We start from the raw sequence: 24,859 nt of genomic DNA, 5'->3' as shown, positions 1-24,859 counted from the left end.
TATAGGTTTTTGTTAACGGACTCTCAGCCGTAGACAAACCTGTGATCCTGGCACTGTCTGACCATTGAAAAGATATTAAAAGCTTCTGCTTATGAACAATTGTTGCCTAATAGCCTGCGGTAATGGGACAACACAACAAACGCAAGTGTGTGTGTGTGTTTTTTTTTATTTGCCTAAATAATTATTTTTCACAATATGAAATTCTTAGAAACAACTAGTAATCACAAATGAACTGCACTGTTGAATATACATTGTGTTTTTTTCTGGACATACAGCATGTTTTGAATGTGATTTTTTTCTTTTTTGTTTAATGTAGTATGTACCTCCAGACCTGTGCATCTGTACCTTTGTGCTGGAGCAGTCCCTGTCGGTGCGGGCTCTGCAGGAGATGCTGGCCAAGAGTGGACAGAACAGCGAAGGGGTGAGTAATTACACGTCATTTACACATCACATGCACATCATATAATACTGTCTGCTGTATTGTATTTTTTCGGGGGGAAAGGCTTGGTATTTTGTGGCATATTCAGCTGTAAGTGGATTACTGCAGAAGTGCCCCGTCGTTGCAGCTTTGGGACTGTAGGTGCGCACAGCTCTGTGGCTCAGTGAATATTAATGACTCGAGTGGTAATTCCTTGGCTTCGTGCAGCTGTTTTCCGTGTGTACAGGGATTGAACCGGTGCATAGAAATAAACTTGTTATGGACTTGCATTTCACTTTATGAGAGGAGGCATTCGAAATCAATGTGCAAAAGTCCCTTGGTAATACTTAGGGTTGCAAGTGCAGCACTGAAATTCGACATGCAGGTCAGGTAAAATGTTGTTTTAAGGCCGGGGCTGCGAGATTATGTAAAAAAAAATCGAGTTGTGTGATATTTCTGACAAATACAGTAATGCGAGTGATGCTAGATTTGCATTTCCATTAAAAACATGTCGAGGAGCATTTGAGAAGAGACTAAAATACATATGAAATGATAAACTAATACACGAACCAAATGCATTTCCGAACATGTTTGTGTCTCAATTATATGAGCTCCCAAAAAATATCATTCTTTTGTTAATTGGAATCATTCTTAGCCCAAAAATGTATCGTCGATATAGTATCTATCGTGACTGCCCTAATGATTCAAACAGGTTGTAGAAGCACTCTAGCAGTTACATGTAATGAATGGACTTCCGATGTTAAACCTACTGTATATACCCAATAATTATTAGCAATAAAGCTAATGTTTTGGTCTACAATCCATAAGCTAATGTCTTATCCTGTTTCCCACAATATGCCTAACCTTTAACATTCAGCGTTTACGCATCAATATCTATCCATGTTAGCGCTGTTCTCTCTAATTTCCTTAAATGTCATAGATGTGTAACTCATTTGTATCTTCTACTCTGTGTAAAATCTCCATCTTTCCCATGATAGACACGCGGCCCGGATCGATCGGTACGTCCACCATTCCCACCCATTCCTCCGTTACAGCATGAACACGCCTCATTCCTAACCGCCAGTGTCCTGTCCAAGACTAACATGTTCAGAACGTATGGGCTATGCAAATCCGAGAGTCCAAGGTTTGGAATAACTGATGATGGTATGGATTTTTTTTCCTTTTTTTTTCTCACATCCAAGGCGGCTAGATGTGCAATCGGAGGCCTGAACAATCTGACAGGGATGAATAGTGTGCTCTATAGACTTCCTATAAGGGTTTCCTACTAACATCACTTTTCAAAGAGCTACTAGTCTACTGAGGACGGGGGGGCGACACCACAAAGGACTTACTGTCAGATTAGCACTAGTTCTTACCTCGGGATGGAGACAATTATGCTACTTACTATCATGAATAGAATAACAGGTTATCAGATATAGATACTGAAACCCCCACAACTGGACAACTAAAACAAGAATCAGATGCATTTCAAAACCTGTTTATGGACGTTCTCGCGGATTTCATGCATGATACGGTAGCAAGGCACCATGAAAAAAACATTTTATAATTTACCATTGAACTTAAATGTAGTTTTTTTTTTCTCCACTTCACATCTTCTCAGTACGACTTTTCCAAAAACTCTAAACTTTGGGCTGCTGTTGCCAGGCTCATTTCTATTATTATTCGGCCATCATTGGGGCTTTGCTGTGGACCATCTTAGAGCAAGTCAAGAGCGTTGGTTCCACTGCGTCTCTGGGGCTTCTATAAGCACTGACAGGGAATTAAGAGCCGCAGCAGAGAGAATCACAATATTAAACGCTAAATTACAGCTCCAACCAACAGTTAACTGGCGCACTGACCCTGGTCTCGCTCCCATCATTCCCTTTCATATTATCTACAAGAAGCCCATACTTGCAGAATTTACTTGTCATATATTTTATAAGCCTCTCTTTTTATCATTATGCACCTTGTTTTCTTTTATAGCCGGCACTTTAGAGGCTCAGATGGGCCATTTTTACTGTGCAGTCGCCCCGCACACATTTATCTGTTTTCGATATCATACGGCTATTTATCACTTTGCCGCGCCGGACCGAAATGTCACCAGATAGAGCGCCATTAAAGAGAAAACAGAGGTTGAATATGTCTCTGAGCTGAGCCTGGGAAATCAATATGTCTTCTGAACAGATGGACTTATCAATAGACAGCGGCTGAAGAGGATTGCTAGTTTGGGCCACTTTAGTCAGAAGACACAAAAAGGACAATATAGTGTTGGTGTAAAGGCAGAAGCAGAGAGTGTGTCGATCTTTGAAGGAGACTGATGTTGTGATGTGTTTTCTTGTACCTTAGGAAGATGTTTGTCCTTGGTGTGACTCCCTTTTAAATAAAAATCACCTTCAGTTTAAATAATCACGTTGACTTCATGAACAAGCTGTGTATTTAGTTGAGGGTAATGATCTAAAGAGTTGAGTTACAACAGATTCTTGACAGCCTTGTTTAAAGCAGAACTAAGCAACCTGTTTACCTTAATAAATCCTTTTCATTGTCCCTCTGGGGGTAATACAAGTGTTAATGGGTTGGGGGTCTTTCATCTCCCCTTGGTGTCTCTGGCCTGAAAACCACGTTTGCAACTTTCACTGCTCTGACCTGGAGGTGCAATACACACTAATAGAATCACAAAGAAGAAGCTAATGGAGCAAGCGCAATTATTTTCTCCGTTGTGTAATTGGATTGGATTGGATTGGAATGTACAATATCCTGCTCTCCCTTTGTCTTTTCTGTCAATTACTAAGTTCTGCTGTAACATCTACAAAAATAGAAGATTTACGAATAGTATTTTGCGTAAGAAGAATACAAATCGCACTCTTGAACAGTATGTAGTACACATGGATGGATGTGGATCTGTAGGCAACATATTCCCAGCCAATATCTTTATTTGCATCAGCTTTCTAGTTTCTGGTTTATAGCCAAAATTCAATTTGAACAAACATGCTAAACATGTGAGCTAACTTTTATGGATACAATTACTTAAATTCAGTGGCTCCCACCCACACCCCCTGGGGGTTGCAAGATGATTTTGAGACAATATTTTTTACATTTTTGACGTTGAATTTGGTGTATTTTTGATTGGAAACAGCAATAGAAGGTCAATAGAAGTATTTCCATATTAATGTTTGTATTCCAACCACTAAAATGTGTTATGATTTAATGTTTGGACCTGTTTTAGCAAACTTCCTGAGCCGAGACTCGTCGAAACACGTCAACCTCTAGGTTATTGTGCAGCGCATAATTATTTTCTTATGTAGTTTATCCCACCTCTGGCGTTCCACCCACACTGTTGTCGTGCACAGCTTCCAGTGGGGGCTCCACAGCGGGCGGCAGCGTCCTGCTAAATGTCATGTCTCTAAATTGATAAGAGATGTCACTTGTGGTCAAGTCTGCGCCACCACTACACAACAACAAAGCCTGTTTTGTAAACGCCATAGCCTTCTCCTTACGGTTCGCCGGGCTAAGTGCAAAACGCTTTTGCCCCCTCAAAGTGAATTGTACTTTTTGGTGCAGCATGATTCTTATTGTCCTGTTTACTGGGTCTATAGTGCGCTGCAGTAGTCGTTGTGGTGTAAAGCCGCGGGGAGCTGTCGGTTTATTGGTTGTGGTGATTGCAGCTGGATGTGCCTCGCCGCATAAAGCTCAGTACGTTGGAAGTATGTAGCAGCAGCAGCAGCAGCAGCAGCAGCAGTGGAGGAGGCCTGGGAGCCAGTACTGCAGTCTGCACCAAATGACAGCAGCCCACCTATTCTACATCCCGGCAGTCAGTCTGGGAACACTAACAAACAGGGACACAAACTGGAGCAGGGTGAAAGAGAGTGCAGCTGTACAGAAAACTACTTGCAAAAACATGAAAGCGTGTGAAAGTAAATATTGCAAAGCTCTCAATCCATTGTTTTGTGTTAGTGTTGTACCCAACGCTTGATTTGTTAAGCGTTCAATAATATATTATACCATGCTGACATACCTCACAACTTTTTGGAGCTGGGTTTGGGTCCAAAAACATTTTTTATTAATGTTATACATTTTCATGCATAAATCACTCCATCACTGTGTATATCTTGTACCTCAAACCTGGAGGAAGGAGGACGTAATTCAAATAGAAGGTGGATGTTTGCGTTCAGTCATAATTAGGTTTTGCAGAGACTATTTTCTGGCATCCTCCTCCAACCCCATTGTGTAGTTGTAATGTATTGGTCAGAAAAGCAGACCTGAGATAGCCTTGTGATAGTTCTGTAGTGCAGTGCAATGGGTGGTGTATATTTAGCTTCTTTTGTGAGTTCTTTGAAAAGAGCTCTACACACGCAAAAAACAAAAAAAAACAGGCTGGCAGAGAAAGTGAAAGGTGCTCTGGAGAACTACACCTGCCTCCAAAAAAAATAACACTTTTCCCTCCATTTGTGCTCTCTAGAGGCTCATAAGGAAGGTGAGTTGCTTGCCTAACTAAAAAACAACAACAACGACAACTCCGAAACAAGTCACTAGTTTTTGTTTTTTTATTCTATCAAACATATCCTTTGCATCTTTGGTGGAGAATCCATTTGTGCATCGTAGTGCCCTAAATGCAATGCGGACAATCCCTTTGCATTGGAGTAGTGGTCGTGCATCCTTCCTTCGTACCTGTGGAAAGATGAGCAAGTGCCCTTTAAAAGTGCATGGATACAGGAGTCTTGGTCTTTTTTGGCAAGTTTGAATGCATGTCTTTACTGTTGAAATATTCCAATAGAATTTTTCGACGCCACTTGGGTTTTTCTGTCAAAAAAGTCATAGGAAATGTCGGTGATTTTTAAATGTGTAATTCATGTCTCTAGGCGGCACACAGCGGCGGACACAAGACCCTCCTCTACGGACACGCCATCCTCCTGCGCCACTCCTTTAGCTCCATGGTAAGGATGCATGTTCTAGTTTCAGTTTTTGAAATTGATAAAGTTGCTTTACATTGTTCTCTACATCTTCTCTACTTCTTGCTTGGACCTCCATTGGCTTTCATTACAGCACGCTTTTGCTGTGGCATTGTTTCAACAACCTACAATATTTATAAGATCCAGTTTTGCTTTCTTGATCTTGTATTGATGATGATGGGAGAGTGTGACCATTGTGCAAAGCCTTCTCCAGCACATCCCAAAGATTCTCAATGGGTTAAGATCTGGACTCTGTGGTGGAAAATGATGTCTCATGCTCCCGACTCTTTCACAATGTGAGCCTGAATGAACTGTCATCTTGGAATCAGGGAAGAAGAAATCTATTGATGGAATAACCTGGTCATACAGATGTTCAGGAAGTCAGCTGACGTAAGCCACGGTCACGCTCATGGGCACTGAGCCATAAAGATATTGATAAATCGAATTACCGGTTAACCACGGACGCCTCTACTCGGTGGTAAGCGATCCTCACGCAGCCCCTGCCGAGGCAATCTAAACAGGATTATCCCAGCCAGCCGGATTACGCATTATTAGCCTATGACATTGGTTGTGATGTGACGTGATGGGATGGCGGCTGACACTTGAGCTCTGGTGTCTGTCTGTGTGTGTTCCTCGCAGTACCTGGCTTGCTTGAAGACTTCGAGGTCGCAGACGGACAAGCTCTCGTTTGACGTGGGCCTGCAGGAGGATTCCACAGGTGAACACACCCTATCCCACTGCTTTATTTACACTGATTGTTTCCCCGCCTTTGTTTCTTGCCCCTGTCTTATTCATCTATTTATTTCCTCTCCTTCCACTGTGTTGTGTCTGCTCTTGAGTGCCTCTTCTTCTCTATTGTTCATTTTCCCCCCGCAGAGCTCAGCGTAGACATACAGTGAGGTTTCTGTTGTCAGCACCGATTACATCTCGCTGGCACATTCGATATGCTTGTTGCGGTGTCCAGATTGCAAGGACCTACTCCTTATTGTGTGATAGATAAGATTTATGCTGCGGGTGTTGTCTCATTACAGCTGCTGCAGGACAAAAGGAAATGCTCCACAGGGATGATTTGTCTATTCGATGTGTGTTTTGGTCACTCTACAGTTATAGAGCAACAAACTTCTTAGTAAATATCGGTCAGCCAGTATATCGGGAGTATATCGGTCGGATATTTTGCACCATACATATTTCAAATCACAAATTAATATCAAATTATAAAATCATTCGAGTTGCCCTACATATTGACCTAAAAAAGTCAGCTGCTCTGCCATAAAAAACTCATATTGGTTTATCTCTACAATAGAATGTAGTCATTTTCCTATTTCTGGTCCTTCCAATCACAGCTTGAGTACTGACAGTTCTCACTCTTTATGTCTAGGGGAGGCCTGTTGGTGGACCATTCACCCAGCGTCAAAGCAGAGGTCTGAAGGAGAGAAGGTGCGCATTGGAGATGACCTCATCCTGGTCAGCGTGTCATCAGAGAGATATCTGGTGAGTTAAGCCCTATGGCCTGTTATGATGTTTGTTTATTATGTTTAACGTGGAACTCTCAGCAGGACATTAGAGCAACTCCTCCTGATGTGACAAAATTTCAGATTGTGCCAATCGTGTTACCTCATGCTCTGCTTCATGACCCCTCTCCACTGGACACAGAAATCCTATTAAATGCTACAACCAACCATATTTTTTGTAACTGGGAATATGAAGCTTTGAGGATTAGGATATGTTTTTTTTGGTTCATCTGAAAGTCTGTCCCGTTATCATCCCGGTCACATCCCTCTGCCTGCTGTCATTAATCACTATTATGTCTTCACCACAATACATTTCCATTTGACCGTCATGCTCCCTGCTTCAGCATCATAGTGGCACAGTGCTGCAGGACATTCTCACTGTGAACTGTGTTTATCCAGCCGCACCATAAGGTCCGGGACACATGACCACTGACGCCTCACAGTCACCAGTGTCAGTCTGCTGTCTGTTTCTGCTCTCACTCATCAGCACTGTGAGGAACACAGCATCCAAGGGCCATTCCAGGGCCCCAGGGAGACATGACGAGAACACAGCTGCTGTCTACAGATGTGGAGCATTCTCATGAACACATGGACTGAATATTCATAAACAGTGTTGCAACATGAAGTAAATCACTCACAAACCAAGGCGCCAACTTTACGTGTGTAAACAGTAACTCTTTAGGGACTCAACTGATGCATCAGTCATGCTATTTCAGAATGCGTGTTATTGTTAATGTTTTGCAATATTTTCCTTCTCAACAGCACTTATCTATCTCCAATGGCAACATCCAAGTGGATGCCTCCTTCATGCAAACTCTGTGGAACGTCCATCCCATCTGCTCTGGGAGCAACGTAGAAGAAGGTCATTTTCTGCTGATTTAAAAGACAGTACTCACAACAACTAATGACTTGTACTTATCGCTTTGCCATGAACGTTCATATGCCTATAATCAATGAAACTATGTTCAAATGTTTGACCAAATACAGTATGAGAAAAATGTATATTCTACCATAATGATACACTTAGACAACTATGATCTGAGAACTGTAAAACTGTACAATACGTACATTTTCTGACCTCCATTATTGTTATAGGCTACCTGCTTGGAGGTCATGTGATGCGCTTGTTCCATGGACACGATGAGGTGGTGACCATCCCAGGATCGGATCAGAGCGAGGAAGAGCAAAGGTGCGAATCACAGCAAGTGTCAGAGAGAATAATGCGATTACGCCACAGTGTTAGGGGTCGCTCTTATAGCGGCATTACATGTAGCTAATGCTAACTGACCTGCAGTCTCTGTTTATATATAGCAGCCCTTCTCCATAAATATCCCTGTGACCGGTCTGATCTCCATCTCTCAGGGGAGCTGGAATGGCTGTGGATTTATTTTTAACCACATGTAGCAGTTTATTGCCATCTCAGTCAAGACAAGGGACAGAAAAATGGCACAGGCAGCATGAAGTGGGTCAAAACAGCTTACACACTTGGCCCGGTGCCAGGAGGTGCATGTTCCTCCCACGCACCTATTCATTCACACAGATACCAGCTATTTTTAGAACAGCACGTGGTAAATGGGAGGGGGGGGTTGCAGGTTTAGATGCGAATTTCCAGCTTTTCTCTCCAGCTGTTGTGTTGACCTTGAAATTCCAACGCGTGACTTTCACAGGCCATGTTTCCTTTTGGAGCAGATCAAACATGCAAGCATGGTGCAAGCAGAAGGCATGATGAGCGATTTCTTCTTATCTTCCGACCCAGTCACCCATATCTCTGTCAGACAGTGTAGCTGTGGGTTATCGGGACGCCGTTTGAAGGATGCGCTGCTGTTGCGTGGGGGAGTAAATAGTGTCTGCGTGTTTATGTGTCTGGGCTGGAGTGCTGGCTGACTGATTATAGAGAGAGAGAGAGAGAGAGAGCAGGAGATGGTCCAGGATGAATGACCTTGAGGTAGATGTACACATGCACAAGCGTACGCCGCCCACTCATCCTTCTGTGGCGTCCCCAGGATCATCAACTATGAGACGGGTAAAGCCGGCGCCAAAGCCAGGTCCTTGTGGAGGCTGGAGCCGCTCCGAATCAGGTGGGTTTGGTTTCCGTCAAAATGTTTCTTATCTGTCCCTCGGCTTGGATTGTTGTCCCTATTGTAACTTAAGAACTGCATGTTCCACCCGCACAGTCACTAATGGTGCTCACAAAACTGGTTCCTTATTTAAGTTCTGATTCAATTACACTACTATAAATGAAGAATAGACTCAAAAACCTATGCTGCTTTATATATTATTTATACCACTTGTCATACCACCAATATTACAATGCATTATTCTTACTTTTTAGATCAATTGACTAAATGAACTGAAAACATGATTCCAAATTTTCACCCTTTTCAGATTTCTCCTTCAAAAAGCAGATAATGATTGAGATGTTTTCCACCTATCTGCTTGTTATTCATATCTACCACATGGCACGGCAGATAATTACCAGCTGGCAGCAATGTTTAGATCGGCTAATTAGTTGATAATAGGTTTCTGGGGTTTATGAAAATTTACCGCTGTACTTGTTTGCATGTATTTACTCGTCTGTCTGCGCGGGGCTGAACATCGGCAGCTGGAGCGGGAGCCACATCCGCTGGGGTCAGGCCTTCAGAATGAGGCACCTCACCACGGGGCACTACCTGGCTCTGACCGAGGACCGCGGGCTGGTGCTGCAGGACAGAGAGCGGTCCGACACCAACGCCACCGCATTCTGCTTCAGGGCGTCCAAGGTACAGGCTAGGGGTGTACGTTACCTGATTTATTTAGGAGATTGACGGTCATTGGAACAGGAATACTGCGCAGCGCTTCGTTATATTGTGCCATTTCATTTGGCCTCTCCCTACCAAGGTCACTACAGCAAATAAAGTGGCAGTGATTTGCATAATATGGCAAGGTTAAAAACAAGTCAACAAGGAAATGTGTTTACTATGAAGAAACTCATTTCCCCTTTTCAATTCTTGGGCTGGCACTGTTAAACAATGCCACTATGGTATTGGAAAAAAATGTTCAGTACTACTGTTTTTTCTTAATAAAATGGTATTGAAAACAGTTACCAAAAACATATTTCTCTTTTGATGCCAAGGGGACAGCACTAAAGGAAGTGACTTGGTTGTTTCAGCCCAAATAAATGATACAGTTTTAAAATCAATGTATTTCATGGAATAATCTATCTATCTTATCTTCATTCAGGTAGCCTGTATTTCCTCTCCTAGTCATTTTCCCCTGTTACACATATAGCTCCTGTCATACGTTTGACTGGTTTTAATGGGACCACATCTCCAGGTGTGCTGTACTTATGCGTGAGCGTTTACCCTGACAGCTCTGTCTCTTCCCATTCCTTCCCGTTGCAGGAGAAAGTGGAGCAGAGCCCCAAGCGGGACATCGAGGGCATGGGGGTGGCCGAGATTAAGTACGGGGACTCTCTCTGCTTCATTTTGCACATGGCCACGGGACTCTGGCTCTCATACCAGGCACCTGATGTCAAGTCCGCCCGTCTGGGGCCCCTCAAGAGACGAGTGAGTACAGACAGCACTTTCTACTGTCAAATCTACAGAGATGATGAATAAATAAATCATATTCCCTCGAGCAGATAATGTTTTTATGGTAATGAGCTGATCTATAATCTTCACCTGGGATAAATATCGGCTTCACGATCCAGTCTTCACAAAGAACTGGCAGTAACCAAAGACGATCTCTTGTTTTCTTCAAGGCATGCCTTCATTCTGAGGGGCACATGGACGATGGGTTAACCCTGCAACGCTGCCAACATGAGGAGTCCCGGGCCGCGCGCATCATCCGCAACACCACGCTGCTTTTTAAGAGATTCAACAGGTAATTGGCTGCAAGGACTAGTAAAAATGAGCTCACTCCTTGTAGATTAAAATCCATGAACACTCTAATTATTTCCCTTCTAATGAATATTCAGTTGTTGTATCATACGCACTATTGTCTCTGGTTGGACATGTTTACATAATAGTATGCAAATGATCTATCCCTGCAGCCACTGTGTCCATCATTTGAGAAAATGAAACACAAACCAAATGCCATGAAAAGCAAATAGTCAACATGGCAAAACCCTAGAGGTGATTTCGGATACAGGCTCATGACTAGACCCATGTGTCAGCCCCCCCAAATGAGTTATTCTGTCGTCTATTTGTGCGTTTCAACGGCAAACACAGCAGAGGTACCACCGCTTCACGCACTAGCAGCTCTGAAAAAAACAAAAAAAACAAAACGCTGATCCCACTGAGCACATAAACGGATGCTTCCCCTTCCACTCATTTGCTATCAAGTGGTTTGAGTGTCCTTTGGGTCCCATTCGTGGCTCTTATGACGGGAACATGTGAGAGAGCCAGCCAGCCAGCCAGCCAGCCTCTCCCCCCCTGCGGCTGTGACACATGACACATCCAACACCCCTCCCTCCCACGCTTACGACACAGGGCCTATTTTTAGCACTGAAAAAAAAACCTGCCTTTCTTCATGGATGAACCAGTGAGCTAAACATAGAATTAGTCATCACTGCGCACACAGCGGTTCAATTATTTGCCCTTTATGCGTGTGTTCTAGCCTCATTGGGCACGTTTTCGCCTGCATGTGAATATTGCAAATAAACTACAGCATGTCCATCTTCCATCTTATTTCCCTATGGCGCCATTGACTTTCTGTGTCCTGCTCCATTGCGCCAACAGGGACCTGGACTGTCTAGGTTTGAAGAACAGGGCGGTGGTCGCGTTGCCCGTGGAGGAGGTGCTTCAGACCTTGAATGACCTCATCGCCTATTTCCAGCTCCCAGACGCCGAGCTGGAGCACGAGGAGCGGCAAATCAAGCTGCGCTCGCTCAAGAACCGGCAGAACCTATTCAAGCAGGAAGTGAGTCTCGCCGTCTCACCAGACACCCAGAAATATAAGGGTGTGGAGGGGAACGCTAATAAAGGGGGAGTTCATGCCAGACTGAGCAATGGCTTTGAGGGGGGGGAAAAATGATGCTGTCATTGCGATAAGTTTTCTGAAGTAGGAGCTGAATGAAACGGGGAAAATGATTGTACTTCAGTTCAGCAAATGAATTCAGAGCAATCTTTTACCAGCAGGCTGGATATATTCAAATCTAGCCTGGCCTTAGCCATCCGTAAACTCAATTATAATTGCCCTGCATGTACGTCTGGGCTTGATCTCAGTGGCTGCGTTACATCGGTTGACGTTCTACCTGCCATTCAGCGAGCGGGGGAGGCGGGTGTTGTAGGTGACGTCAAACATTTGTGCCGCATTTGCTGGTTGTAGTTTGGCAATGGCGGCGGATACGAAAGTAATGGAAGCTCTTCAATCCGTCCTGGCTCGGCTCCCAAATATCCAGAAATTAAAATTGAATCCTTGGAATGTGCAAGGAATGTCCCCAAGAGTTATGATGGCTCGCTTAACTCACTCGGGCGCATTACATACGTCACGACCAAACGCTAGCGAAAATCAGATCCAATCGTTTCAAAGGAGTTCACCCCTCCCACCTGATAACGGAGGTCAATTGAGAAAGTCCAGACCCTTGTATGAAACGAAGTAAGTACGAGGGTATGGTAAAACCAGGCTAATTCAAATCTAGTAGGGAGGGAGGGGTTTACCTTGATATTGGTACCACCCAGGGACAGCATAGCACCCACAGTTAGGAGTATATTTGAGGAAAGAAAGCCCTTGACTGAATCGTTATTGGGGCCTTACATTTAACCTGTCTAGCAAGGGTTTCCAAACTTTTCAGGCCACGACTTCCAAAATCACTTAACCCCCACCTGGGCAGTGCATATTTTTTCCCGTTTGGCAATGCCTAGATCTTAAAGCTTAAAAAAGCATTAAAAAAAAGGGGCAAAACAAGGGTGAAAACGAAACAAAAAAGTGACACATAATGTGATGAAAAGGCAACAAAAGAGTGACAAAAAACAATAGAAAAAAAAAGCAATAAAAACAAAAAAGTTACAATCACTTGTGTGGGTCTTAGCTTTCAAATGAGGCCCTGTTGCTCTCCAGTTGAGAAACTTTAAGATTTGGGTAAAGCCGAACTGGAGAAAATGCTCTCGGTTCAGGTGGGGTTTAAGGTTAACCAACAACTCAGGACCCCCTTTATGTAAAATACCGTTAGGATTTATAGTAGTTAAAGGTGAAAAACATTTAAAATCTGGCTTAACTGACTCTGTGCATATTTCAAATCATAACAACGGCGCCCAAGAAGTGACTTCCTGTTTCGATCCAGCACGCCAAAATAAAAGCACACAGCTCGTCTCATTGATTAGTTCAGCAGGTACATTTTAAGCGTTTTGTCTGCTAATAGTTAGGCAGAAAGAAAGTTGAACTAACTGCTAAACAAATGAATAAGATGGTGCTTTTATTTTGTTGTGTTGGATCACTTCTTGGGCGGCTTTGTTATGATTTGAACTTGCACACAGAGTTAATTAAACCAGATTTTAAATGTTTTTCACCTTTAACTACTATATATCCTAATGTTTTTTTACATAAAGGGGGTCCCGAGTTGTTGGTTCACCTCTTAAACCCCACCTGAACCGAGAGCAACCGAGATATTTGGCTCAATTTCACTAAAATATGCCGTTTTCAATCAAAAATATAAACAAATTCAATGTTAGAAATGTAAAAACAGGATAACAGCTTTTTATATTTCCAATCCACATCGCGGCAGTTCATAAACAGCTTTGCCATGATTGTGAGTCAGTTTCAGTAAACTGCTTGTGTGACTAGAGGCAGAGGGGGAGCTTTGTGAAGACAAAGTGCTACATGAGGACGCCCAAAGCCATTGGCTTAGCTCGCTGTTTCAATGCCATCTTGTGTTTGCCGTCATCGCTTTCAGAGGTGTCAGCACTTTTTGTTGATGTAAGTTTTCCTGAGGCAGAGGACAAGTGCACTGAAGCTTTCTACTAAGCTTCTGGACCTTAAATTGCCTTCATCAATTACAAAACGTCAGCTTGTGTCCATAGTGAGAGTGTACGAGATCAACTTATGGCAAAGAGGAGAATAGCGCAAAAGGCAGCCATTCGTCAGAGTAACAAAATGTGTGTGACATACTGTTTTTTTATGCATCTTATGTAATGTCTTTGTACATAGGGTATGCTGACGCTGGTGTCCAACTGTATAGACCGTCTAAATGTGTACAACAGTGCGGCTCACTTTGGAGAGTGTGCGGGAGCTGAGGCAGGAGCGGCGTGGAAAGACATTCTCAACCTCCTCTATGAACTGCTGGGTAAAATACTTTTTCAATGGATGACTTCTGAAACTAATTTTAAAGGCACCCTGTGTAACATCAACTGTCGCGTGACACAACAATGTCATTTTTGCAGAGAGTTGTCAAAATAAAGGATAATATCTCTACCAAGGAAAAGTGAAGTAAATGGGCTTCTTGTGTCATCTTTGTCCAGCCTCACAGTCTCAGAAGCAGCTGGCTCCAGTCTCACACCTCTGATCTGAGTTGTCCCTGGTGTTTTCAGCCCATAAAAGAGCATGGATTTGCTTTTACTCTCTCCTGCTGTGCTATTTATTCTCCTTCAGCTCAGTGTCTGTGTGTGCTGCTGTTCGAAATGCCTTTAGCCTCTCGCTCTGGAAGCATATGCTTTCTCTGATAGGGACGTATCTCACTGAACAACCTGGCAGTGCACAATGTCTTTGCTCTTCTCATTTCTGTGCATCTCAGGGCCATTTTACTGAGACATACACAAAAAAGTGGAGGATTCTGCCATCTTTTAATATGCAAATATTTAGAAATAGCTGCTAGTTCTGATGGATCTTTGAGGCATTACTTAACTCAGGGACAGGTCAGAACATTGCAGTTCCTTGTTTATGGTTCCATGTTTTACCCGATTGGCGAAAGCAGACTTGTTGTCCTTCACTTTCTTATTAACCATGATTTTCTTATTCAAACCACATCTTTATTTTGTTGCCCAGCTGCAGGTGTATGTAGAGCAGTATATATAAAGTATCTCTAAGTGGATTTGGGATGCCTTTTCCTTTCTTCTTCTTCTATCTTTGCAAGGTGACCCTGCCTTCATTTGCAAATTTTACATGGGTGTCTATGTGTCTAGTGTCATTCCTCCTCTCTCCCTCTTTCTCTCTCTCGCTCTCTCTATATCTCAGCCAGCTTGCAAATTAATATGTAAGAGAACCACTCCACTTGGCTTCAAAGTGTCCTCCTTGCCTTGACATTCATTGAGTTCAATAACAGCAGGGCTCTCTTTAACCACTTTAGGAATTTAAACTGAACCCAAGGTGTTGTGTGTTGCAGCGGCTTTGATACGCGGTAACAGAAACAACTGCACACAGTTCTCCAACAACCTGGATTGGCTGGTGAGCAAGCTAGAGAGACTGGAGTCCTCCTCAGGTAAGCTCATTACCCAGACGCAGACAGCATGTCTGGCCCTGTTCCTTTGATAGCCAGAGTTTTATGTAAAGCAACTGTGCAATGAAAAATACAAATCAGATGGCTTTATTAGAGACCTGCATGAAATGCGGATTAGTTCAAAATCACATAAACAAATTATCCATGTAATGTTGTAATATGTGTACAAGCAGTACATTACAACTAGAAAGCATAGAAAGCAATCAACATGTAATTCCTTTGACCTATTAAACTGCATGGACTAGTTTAAATCAGGCTCTCTTAGTGGCATTCAGGTTCTCAAAGCACACAAAATACATACTTTAAATATTGATACAAAAGACTTCGAGAGTTATAAAAATTGGAACTCATACATAAAATGCTGTGGGCTTGTTTTCATTGTACTGTGGTGATTTCATTTCCTAACTGTAGAGAGGAATAAGACATGCTATGCGGTATAGATGCTAGTCGTTGGAAAAATGTACCTCTACAGTATCAGGCAGAACCTGCGGTGTTAAGTGATAAATGAATGTGTGCTTGTGCAGGTATCCTGGAGGTTCTGCACTGCATTTTAATAGAGAGCCCCGAGGCCCTTAACATCATCCAGAGAGGACACATCAAGTCCATCATTTCCCTGCTCTACAAGCACGGGCGCAACCACAAGGTGGGAACAGGCACTAGTATGAGGTCAACGCCATCATCAATGTTTAACGCTGTAATTATCATAGCTCATCCTTATTGCACAGAAATGAACCGAGAGATAAATGACAATTTTACACTTTTGAACAGACCTGCTCATTGATTAATCTACAGTATTAACCATGGATTGCTATTTGTGTATGGCATAATCATCTATATAAAATGGACTTTATTTTGCAACCAGTGTCCCTAATACTATAAAGAGACACCAAATTTCATTGTGATAAAATGGGGACAATAATAAGCGCGCATATGGGTCTGGGGGATTCCAATTCATAACAATAAAACCCAAATACTGCGCGGTATTGTTTTTAATTGCACATCACTAACCTCTGTCAGGAGGTTTTATTAGTGAGAAGGCAAACAACAGCTCTGCATGTCGGTCCTGCGTCTCTCCCGCTCTCCTCATTACCTTCGCCAAAATGCTTCAGTGGAGGCACATTTATTTCCATAACTATAGCCTTTGGGGTCTCCATGTCACTTCCCCTCGTCTTTACCCACTAATACAGACTCTCATCCATGACAGAACATTGCTAGGGGTTTAGCTGCCGCGCGTCACTATCATGAATCAATGGTTTAGGTTAAAACAAGCCCGAAGAATGCAGTCAAGTGGCGAGAGCTATAAATCAGTACAAAATATACAATAGGGGAGCTAATGGGCCTGATGGTTAGGCCATTTAATTCAGTAGCTTTGTTAAGGAGACTTCAAAAGGGAAGATTATTGCACATGTTTTTGCCCCATCAGGCGTCTCTGGGTAATTATCCTGCACTTGAATGAAAAGAGCTTTTTCCCCCCCGAGTGCTACACCGTGGATAGTCATTATGAACAAGACAACATCACTGGAGATGCTATAGATCCATGCCCTGGGTATAATCGAGACACTAAGGCCATTATGTGATCAAGTGTCTGCAGTGGTGTCATTGTTGTTGCTGTGGCTGCTCTTTGTTCAGATTCTAGACGTGCTGTGCTCCTTGTGCGTCTGCAATGGCGTCGCGGTGAGGACCAATCAGAACCTCATATGCGACCACCTGCTTCCCAAGAGAGATCTGCTGCTCCAGACGCAACTGGTCAATGACGTGCAAAGGTTAGGAGGGTCTTTGAGCCATGCCTTTATACTTGTATGTGCGATTGTACGCATTAGGCGAGCTTAGACGAGTTGTACCTGTCTGGGCTTTATGCATGCCCTCAGTCACGCAAAAAGACCAAAGATGTTGTTAACATTTAGCCTCTCCTCCTCTCCCCTATGGGGCCAAACGGGGTTAGGTTTGTAGCGAGTTAAGTTAGAAGCGACCAAGCTCTCTTTCCCTATTTAATTGAGTAATACTATCCAAGTATAGTTACACAAAATAAAATATGTCGATTTTCTAGATATAGATAGAAAATCCTACTATGTTGTAAGGCGTAGTAACAAAGTACTCCTAAGGTGTTATTACGCCTAACAATATAGTACTCCTGTATATCCGCTTAGAAAACCGACACGTATCATTTTGTGTAACTATACTTGGATTGTGTAGCTACCCCTGTTTGGCCCCATAGAGGAGAATAAGAGAGGCTAAATGCTAACAACATCTTTGGTGTTTTTGCATGAATGATCGCATGCGTAAAGACCAGACAGGTGCACATCAACTCGTCTAAGCTCTGGTAAGAACATGTCTCTGTATGGAAAAGCAGTGGCCTGTTCCTTTAAAGTGTTGGAATGCACAGTCTATTAAATATTCTAGGCTGCTTGACCTAGTCTTTGACCAACATAAAAAGATAGGATTATTAGCCACACTGCCGACCATTACAAGTTATATGCTTCTACATCACAAGAGCAAGTAAACTGTCATATACCTCAAAACATAAAATGCTAGCTTTACCTAACAGTCTCCTAATGATTAGCTGGACAGTGGACACCAACAATGCTACTGTGACATTGGGTAGACAGAGGGCCTCAATGAACTGGCGATGATGCCCATAAGTGTTGTGCTGTATGGCTTTAAGTCTTGATAGGATCCACTCAAATGTACTTCCATTGAGTTCAGTAACAAAGACTTTTTTTATGGAAGTTTACATTTTTGCACATTAAGTGTAGTAGTAGTGTTCTAGCCTGCAGATGTAACACAGCCATTATCTTATCGTTACATTCATCTGCTTGACTCTCTTGTCAGACTTGTCTCCATGCACTTTCTGAACTCAGGGCATTTAAAGCCAATTAAAATGTAATTAATTTCCCTAACCTCTCGGGGCAAAGGGGAAAGTGGAGAAGTGAAAAATGAGATGCCGCTTCCGTGAGGCACATCTGATCTCTGCTCTGCTCCCTGCCAGCATGCGTCCCAACATCTTCCTTGGCGTGAGCGAGGGGTCGGCGCAGTACAAGAAGTGGTATTACGAGCTGATGATCGACCATGTGGACCACTTTGTGACCAGCGAGCCCTCTCACCTGCGTGTGGGATGGGCCAATACGAAGGGCTACGCACCTTACCCTGGAGGGGGAGAGGGCTGGGGGGGCAACGGAGTCGGGGATGACCTCTACTCATACGGCTTTGATGGACTCCACCTCTGGTCAGGTAACAACAAAAAAAAGAGTCCATAATACTGTAGGTGAAGTCATGTGGAAAATGATGGAATCTCTTTGCATCAGTATCTTATTTATCTAACTTTCAATGAAAAAATGTGTTGCATTGTGGATGAATAGTTGCAAAGACTAAGTGGCAGAATGTGTCTAGACGAGCTCCCGCAGTGACTGTCTCCCTCCCCAGTGTCCTCCTAACTGTGTGTTTTGTGCGTGTGCAAATCAGTGCCAGCTTGACCCTCTGGCTTCTCTTTCGTGTGTGTGTGTGTGTGTGTGTGTGTGTGTGTGTGGGCGTGTCCCGGACAGGCCGTATCCCGCGGGCCGTTGCCTCCATTAACCAACATATCCTGACCTCCGAGGATGTGGTCAGCTGCTGTCTCGACTTGGGAGCTCCGAGTATCTCTTTCCGAATCAACGGACAGCCGGTCCAGGGCATGTTTGAGAATTTCAACACAGATGGGCTCTTCTTCCCCGTGGTCAGCTTCTCAGCGGGAGTCAGGTAATGCTGCTCTTCCTGCGCCAAATTCCAAATGCATTCACAGAAAAACGTTCATGGTGGATTAGATAGAAGCGATGAAATGTCACCGGCGTTATCGCGGCGCCAACCTGCACGGCACAGAAGCAGCTTGTCCAATGACTTCTTCTGCCCACTCCCTAGACCAGGCCTGATATACTCTCATTTATATTAGCCTGTTGCTATAGTGACGGTTTGAATGACATGACCCAAAAATGTAGTTTCAAGCTTGACCAGCTTTTCTTGTAAATTTATGATGGAATCTCTTTGCAGTGTCAGTGCCTTTAGCGTCGTAGCTTTAGTCTGAAGTCGCTTGACACATGAAGAGACCGCACTGATTTTAGATGCTGATGTAATCTCACATAATTAACTGAATTTTTGCCGCCGCCTGTGATATGACACTTTCTCTCAAATCTCTGGCCATAATTTAGTGCATGAATGATTTAACAATGTCTCCAGTTGAATGAACTTGACTAGTGAGCAAAATAACACCTTGGCAGCCACTCACGATCCCCTTACTCTGACGAAAGAATGATCCTCTTATTCGTGCATTTCTCGTCGACAGGGCGCGTTTCCTTTTCGGCGGCCGGCACGGAGACTTCAAGTTCCTCCCCCCGTCAGGCTACGCCCCGTGCTACGAGGCCCTGCTGCCAAAGGAGAAGATGAAAGTGGAGCAAGTGAAGGAGTACAAGAGAGACGTGGAGGGAGTGAGAGATCTGCTGGGGACCACACAGTTCATGTCCCAGGCGTCGTTCCTCCCAACACCAGTGGAAACCAGCCAAGTAATGTCATCACCGTTATGTCACGCACATTGTCTAAATCTGGTCGTCGATAGGGCGGCACAATTAACAGCCATCGAAATCGCACCTAAAATGACACCTTCTCCCCAGGTTGTCTTGCCTTTGCACTTGGAGAAAGTCAGAGATAAGCTGGCAGAGAACATCCATGAGCTCTGGGGCATGAACAAGATTGAGCTCGGATGGTCGTACGGAAAGGTAAGAAGTTCTGTCTCCAATTCACCAGAACGAAAAACACATTTACACTGAGCAGCTTGAAATGCCATAAAATGCTAGCAATGACTCATCCAGCAAAAAAAGCCTGTTTCGTCATCTTGCTTTCTCTTTTATAATTTGCGGTTCACTTCAAACAGAGGGTAAGTGACAAAGAAAACAAGTCATTTTACATCTAACTCTTCATGCTCATCTTAGGGTGTTATCTGGCCATTCGACATCATTGTGTGTGTCTCGCAGTATTCGATTATTTAGTTATATCATGCAGAACAGGACACTTTGACGGGACAACGCTGTTTTGTTGATGACTTGCTGTCGGCTGTCTTCTTTAGGTAAGTAAGGGTAATTCCAAAGAGTCCTGTTCTGCCTGGCTGGTTAGAAAAGCAGCACATAAGCTCAGAAGTCTGTATTCTGACAAAGCTTCTACGAAGGGATCTGTTCTGAGCAGCTTTCCACTGTGTACTTTCTATTGAAAAGCTTTTTGTTGTGTGAGTTGGACGCTGTAGACAATATACTCAGACTGACAGTTGTGTTCACAAAGTTATGCTTAGTTTATTCTTTTGTCTTTAGCGCGTTTGTTGTATTGTATAGAGACGACTTCCTTGGCCTAAACACGCTGCCTGTCTGCGCATATTAAGTAGGCTATTTGTGTTTATGTTGCTTTGCTCAACTAAATACCATAAAATGGAGATTTTTTATGTCAGCCCCAGGCCCAGATAAATGAAGTCAAAACAGGTCTTTATGTATATCAATATCATAGACACTATTAAACATGGAAAACAAAGAATTGAGAGTAATACCACATCCAAGCACCCACATAAAGTAGCAGGCTCTAGGGTACAGCTTATGGGTATGTAGACAGAAAAACATGCATTAAACAAGGCCTAATGCTAATCATTATTAAACTCTTCAAAATGCCTTTTTTCTCCCTGTTTATGTTCTATATAGAGTTTCCCTTACTCCAGATTTAGCTTCAAATGCGTCTTCCTAACCACAGAAGAGCTGGCCTTGTTCATTGGCCCCACACACCCACAGCTGCACCTAGCGCTGCATGTTTTCTTGGTAAACATCCATAGTGCCATCCCGCCTCCTCTGAGCAGCAATGCCAAAGGGAATATTTGGCATCAAGTGCAGCCTCCAGAGAGAGACATTGCACCTCTCACTTGGTATTCCAGTCAAACACCTTTCTGTCTCTCCCAAGAAAACATGCTCCCTTCTCCTCCATGACATCTCCACTAGCGTAGTCTGTCTTGTTACTACGACTTGAAGCTCACTATTTTTGACTGCATTCCATTAGTTCATAGAGGGCCAGTGTGTTTAATATGCAAACGTGCACTATGGGCTGTGTTGTCTTCAGCGGTTCCAGAGAAGAAGAAAAAAAAAAACCTGTTTGTTTGCCCTGTTTTTTTCTTCTTCTTGTAGATAAGAGATGATAACAAGCGGCAGCATCCGTGCTTGGTGGATTTCTCTAAGCTTCCCGAGACGGAAAAGAACTACAATTTGCAGATGTCAACAGAAACGCTCAAGTAGGTTAAACATATGGATTTGTTTGTCCTTTGTCCAGACTGTAGTTTCCGAAGTAAGACATAAAAATTACCATGGAGAAATAGTCCTACTCACCTGGATTTAATGACCTCACGTTCATCTTTGTTTTTGAGCTGAAAGATTTGATGTAATGAGTTCACAGTGTGGCTGAGGTCAGGTTTGTGCTGACCTTCAGCAGCCCGTGTGTGTTGTGCAGTGTAGCTCCTTCTCTTGACAGGCTGACACTTACCGATCCCTGTCCATTTGTCAGTGCACAGCTCAGCACTCGGTTCAGCTAATTGCCATCCCACAGAGACCTCGTTCCAAGTCTTCCTTTCCAACATCGCCGCAGAAAAAAACCTCTGTCCTCAATAGTTTACATTTATTTGTATTCATTTCAAAACTCACATCCTCAAAAACATGACCCACAGAAACGAGCGCTCCCCTGTGAAGCTGTTTATGTCTATGAAAAGAGCTATTAAAATCCCTTCGAATAACAAATGGACAATAATTGCTTTACAAAAACTCCATAGACGTTGAGTCCTATTTGAAGCAACCCAAACCAGCTTCTACACCAAGTCCTTTTTCCCTGTATCACCTCCTCTGACAAGGTGCAGAGGAAAAGTGACTGAAGCACTTCGCACTCAGAAATCCTGTGGGGGCATGTGACCTTTTTTTCTCCTTGCAGATGGGGACACGCACCATTTAAGCCATTACCGTTGACTGACAGTATGAGTGTGTGTGTACAAAAAGTCAATTCACAGGTGGAGCTACAACATCTGCCGAAAGCATTACAGCGTTGACATTGTTTTGTTTTTTTATTGTATTCCTATAGGACGCTGATAGCTTTGGGCTGTCGCGTCGCTCACGTCAATCCCAATGCGGATGAATCTCTCAAAAAGATCAAGCTACCAAAGAAGTAAGTTATTGTAACCCCCACCACTACGCTTTTGTCTTTTCCAATAACATCGGCACAACATCTTTCCTCTCTCCTCTTGTTGCAGCTACATGATGTCAAATGGTTACAAACCCACTCCTCTGGATCTAGGGGACATTAAGCTCACCCCAGGTCAGGAGCTGCTGGTGGACAAACTGGCGGAGAATGCACATAACGTATGGGCCAAGGACCGCATCAAGCAGGGCTGGACCTACGGTATACAACAGGTACGGGAATCGAGTTACAGCGCAATTATCTTTTATTGACTTTGGCACATAGTGGCATTTTCAGAGTTGTGTTGGACACTTAAAGCAGTCTTTTGGTCTGGTGTTGGGCAAAACCATTTGTATATACTATCTCAAAGAGGCAGCATATTGGCAGCTTATCAGAAATCGGAGAAAAATTGAAAATTGATTTGAGTTAACCCTTTACAGGGCAAGTGACTTTCTTTGGTCATTTCCTCACACTTTACATATGGCCTCCCTGCTGCACATCAGTAAGGTAAAGAAGCATGTAGTCCTCACTCAGCCAATCAGAAGAGATCACCCTACATGCATTTGACCAATCAGCAGAGACCACATGCTCTAAACTTCCTGTTTTCTCTGAAGTCTGAAAAAGACCCAAGTCTGGCTAAATTCATGGTACATTTCTTTACATAACTTGATAACTAACCATGGTAGGTTGATGAAACTCACATATTTTATTGTTGAATAATTGTGCTAAGTGATAATATATGTGTTGGTTTTGGAGGACGTAGTAAGTGAAATTAGAGCATTTTTTACTAGTTTAGGGCAAGGAACCAAATATGGTAACATCTTGCAACTTGTTTTATGTCGTATATAAATGAACATGTGCATGATAAATATGAGATATATACATAAATAATCCCACTAATACTTTGAGTAATATCAAATTGATACAAAGATTTCTACATTTTAGCTCCGATACTATTTCTATGTACCATAGGTTCTCGCTGCATGCCAAGTGTTTCTGTCATTGTTAATATAAGCAACAAGTGTTATGTAATTTGATCAAGTAAATCAATATCCAAACGCTATTGAATCATTGCCACAGACACGGAGCAGACACGCTGTTTAGCGGTTTCAGAATCCCTGTAGCAACTCATGGCCAATTAACTTCTGTATGTCTGATAGTGGCAGCTCTGTTACTACAAACACAACAGTTGCCTTGCCTGATCGTCCCATGAGCACGGCCTTTTATTTCCAGTAACGGCATTATTCTGTTTGTTTCTGCCTGCCTCGGCTCTCTCTCTCCGCAGGATGTGAAGAACAAGCGCAACCCTCGGCTGGTCCCTTATGTCTTGCTGGATGAGCGCACAAAGAAGTCGAACAGGGACAGCCTGCGGGAGGCCATCCGCACCCTCATTGGTTACGGTTATAATATCGAGCCCTCAGACCAGGAAAGCGGTGGGTTTAATGCATGGAAATGTCTCTATTATGACTATTTTTCTAATTAAATTCATAAAAAGCACCCCTTTAATGTGGGGGCAAGGAGTTTAGCGTGGCTTCATTTTCTTTTGAAGATAAAGCATTCTGCCTCTGAGTTTAGAATAGAAAGAAATGTACCAGCATTATTTATTGAAGAGGTTGGTTTAGTTGAGAATTCTAAGCCTCTATTTTAAGACAGCCTTGATCAAATAAAACTCACTGTGTGTTTAGGAGGTATTCATGCTTGATTGGAGCATTTAGATATACAATGGGATGTTGCATGATTTTAGTATCAGATTGCTGTGTAATAGAAAACAAATAATAAAACTGTATGCCCTGTTTTTCTCATCCATCAGGGCATGTGGTGGAAAGGCCCAGCATTGACAAGATCCGCTTCTTCAGAGTGGAGAGGACGTATGCAGTAAAGAGCGGCAAGTGGTACTTTGAATTCGAGGCAGTGACGGGAGGCGATATGCGAGTGGGATGGGCCCGACCTGGATGCAAGCCAGATGTGGAACTTGGCACGGACGCGCTGGCTTTTGTGTTTGACGGACACAGGGTAAGCAGAGCACATTACTACGGAAATATTGATGGATGCCGTTGTTGTGTTTGTCTTCTTTTTTTGTGTGTGATTTTGAATGTTTTACACTAAAAATGGCAAATTGCTTTCAACTCTTATCTCTCACTCCCCATAGGGCCATTGTCTGAACATGGGCAGCCGCCTGTTCGGACGCTGTTGGCACGCTGGAGATGTGGTGGGCTGCATGATTAACATGGAGGACAAGTCCATGATCTTCACTCTGAATGGAGAGATCCTCATTACAACCAAGGGATCTGAGCTCTGCTTCACTGACTTTGATACTGAAGACGGTGAGAATTTCTAATGTAGTGGGTTTTGTGAAGGATGT

At 43.3% G+C, this 24,859-nt stretch overlaps 1 protein-coding gene across 1 annotated transcript in view; it reads left to right on the top strand.

Annotated features, from left to right (window-relative positions):
• Positions 1-24,859, top strand: part of LOC306976415 (ryanodine receptor 3) — a 97,918-nt gene that overhangs the window by 28,369 nt on the left and 44,690 nt on the right. Inside the window, 27 exon segments of the mRNA XM_079574336.1 lie at positions 317-421; positions 1,417-1,437; positions 4,875-4,889; positions 5,275-5,349; positions 6,004-6,082; positions 6,743-6,855; positions 7,638-7,737; positions 7,971-8,064; positions 8,879-8,953; positions 9,478-9,634; positions 10,256-10,420; positions 10,615-10,736; positions 11,594-11,774; positions 14,001-14,136; positions 15,172-15,267; positions 15,810-15,928; positions 16,915-17,048; positions 18,272-18,513; positions 18,825-19,017; positions 19,598-19,814; positions 19,923-20,027; positions 21,465-21,568; positions 22,402-22,485; positions 22,571-22,730; positions 23,783-23,930; positions 24,308-24,510; positions 24,647-24,821. Coding sequence (XP_079430462.1) covers positions 317-421; positions 1,417-1,437; positions 4,875-4,889; positions 5,275-5,349; positions 6,004-6,082; positions 6,743-6,855; positions 7,638-7,737; positions 7,971-8,064; positions 8,879-8,953; positions 9,478-9,634; positions 10,256-10,420; positions 10,615-10,736; positions 11,594-11,774; positions 14,001-14,136; positions 15,172-15,267; positions 15,810-15,928; positions 16,915-17,048; positions 18,272-18,513; positions 18,825-19,017; positions 19,598-19,814; positions 19,923-20,027; positions 21,465-21,568; positions 22,402-22,485; positions 22,571-22,730; positions 23,783-23,930; positions 24,308-24,510; positions 24,647-24,821 — 3,418 coding nt within the window.

Source organism: Gobius niger (assembly GCF_951799975.1).
Source record: "Gobius niger genome assembly, chromosome: 16".
NCBI lineage: Eukaryota > Metazoa > Chordata > Actinopteri > Gobiiformes > Gobiidae > Gobius > Gobius niger.
Note: the sequence above shows the minus strand (reverse complement) of the source record. Positions and strands in the feature narration are given on the sequence as shown.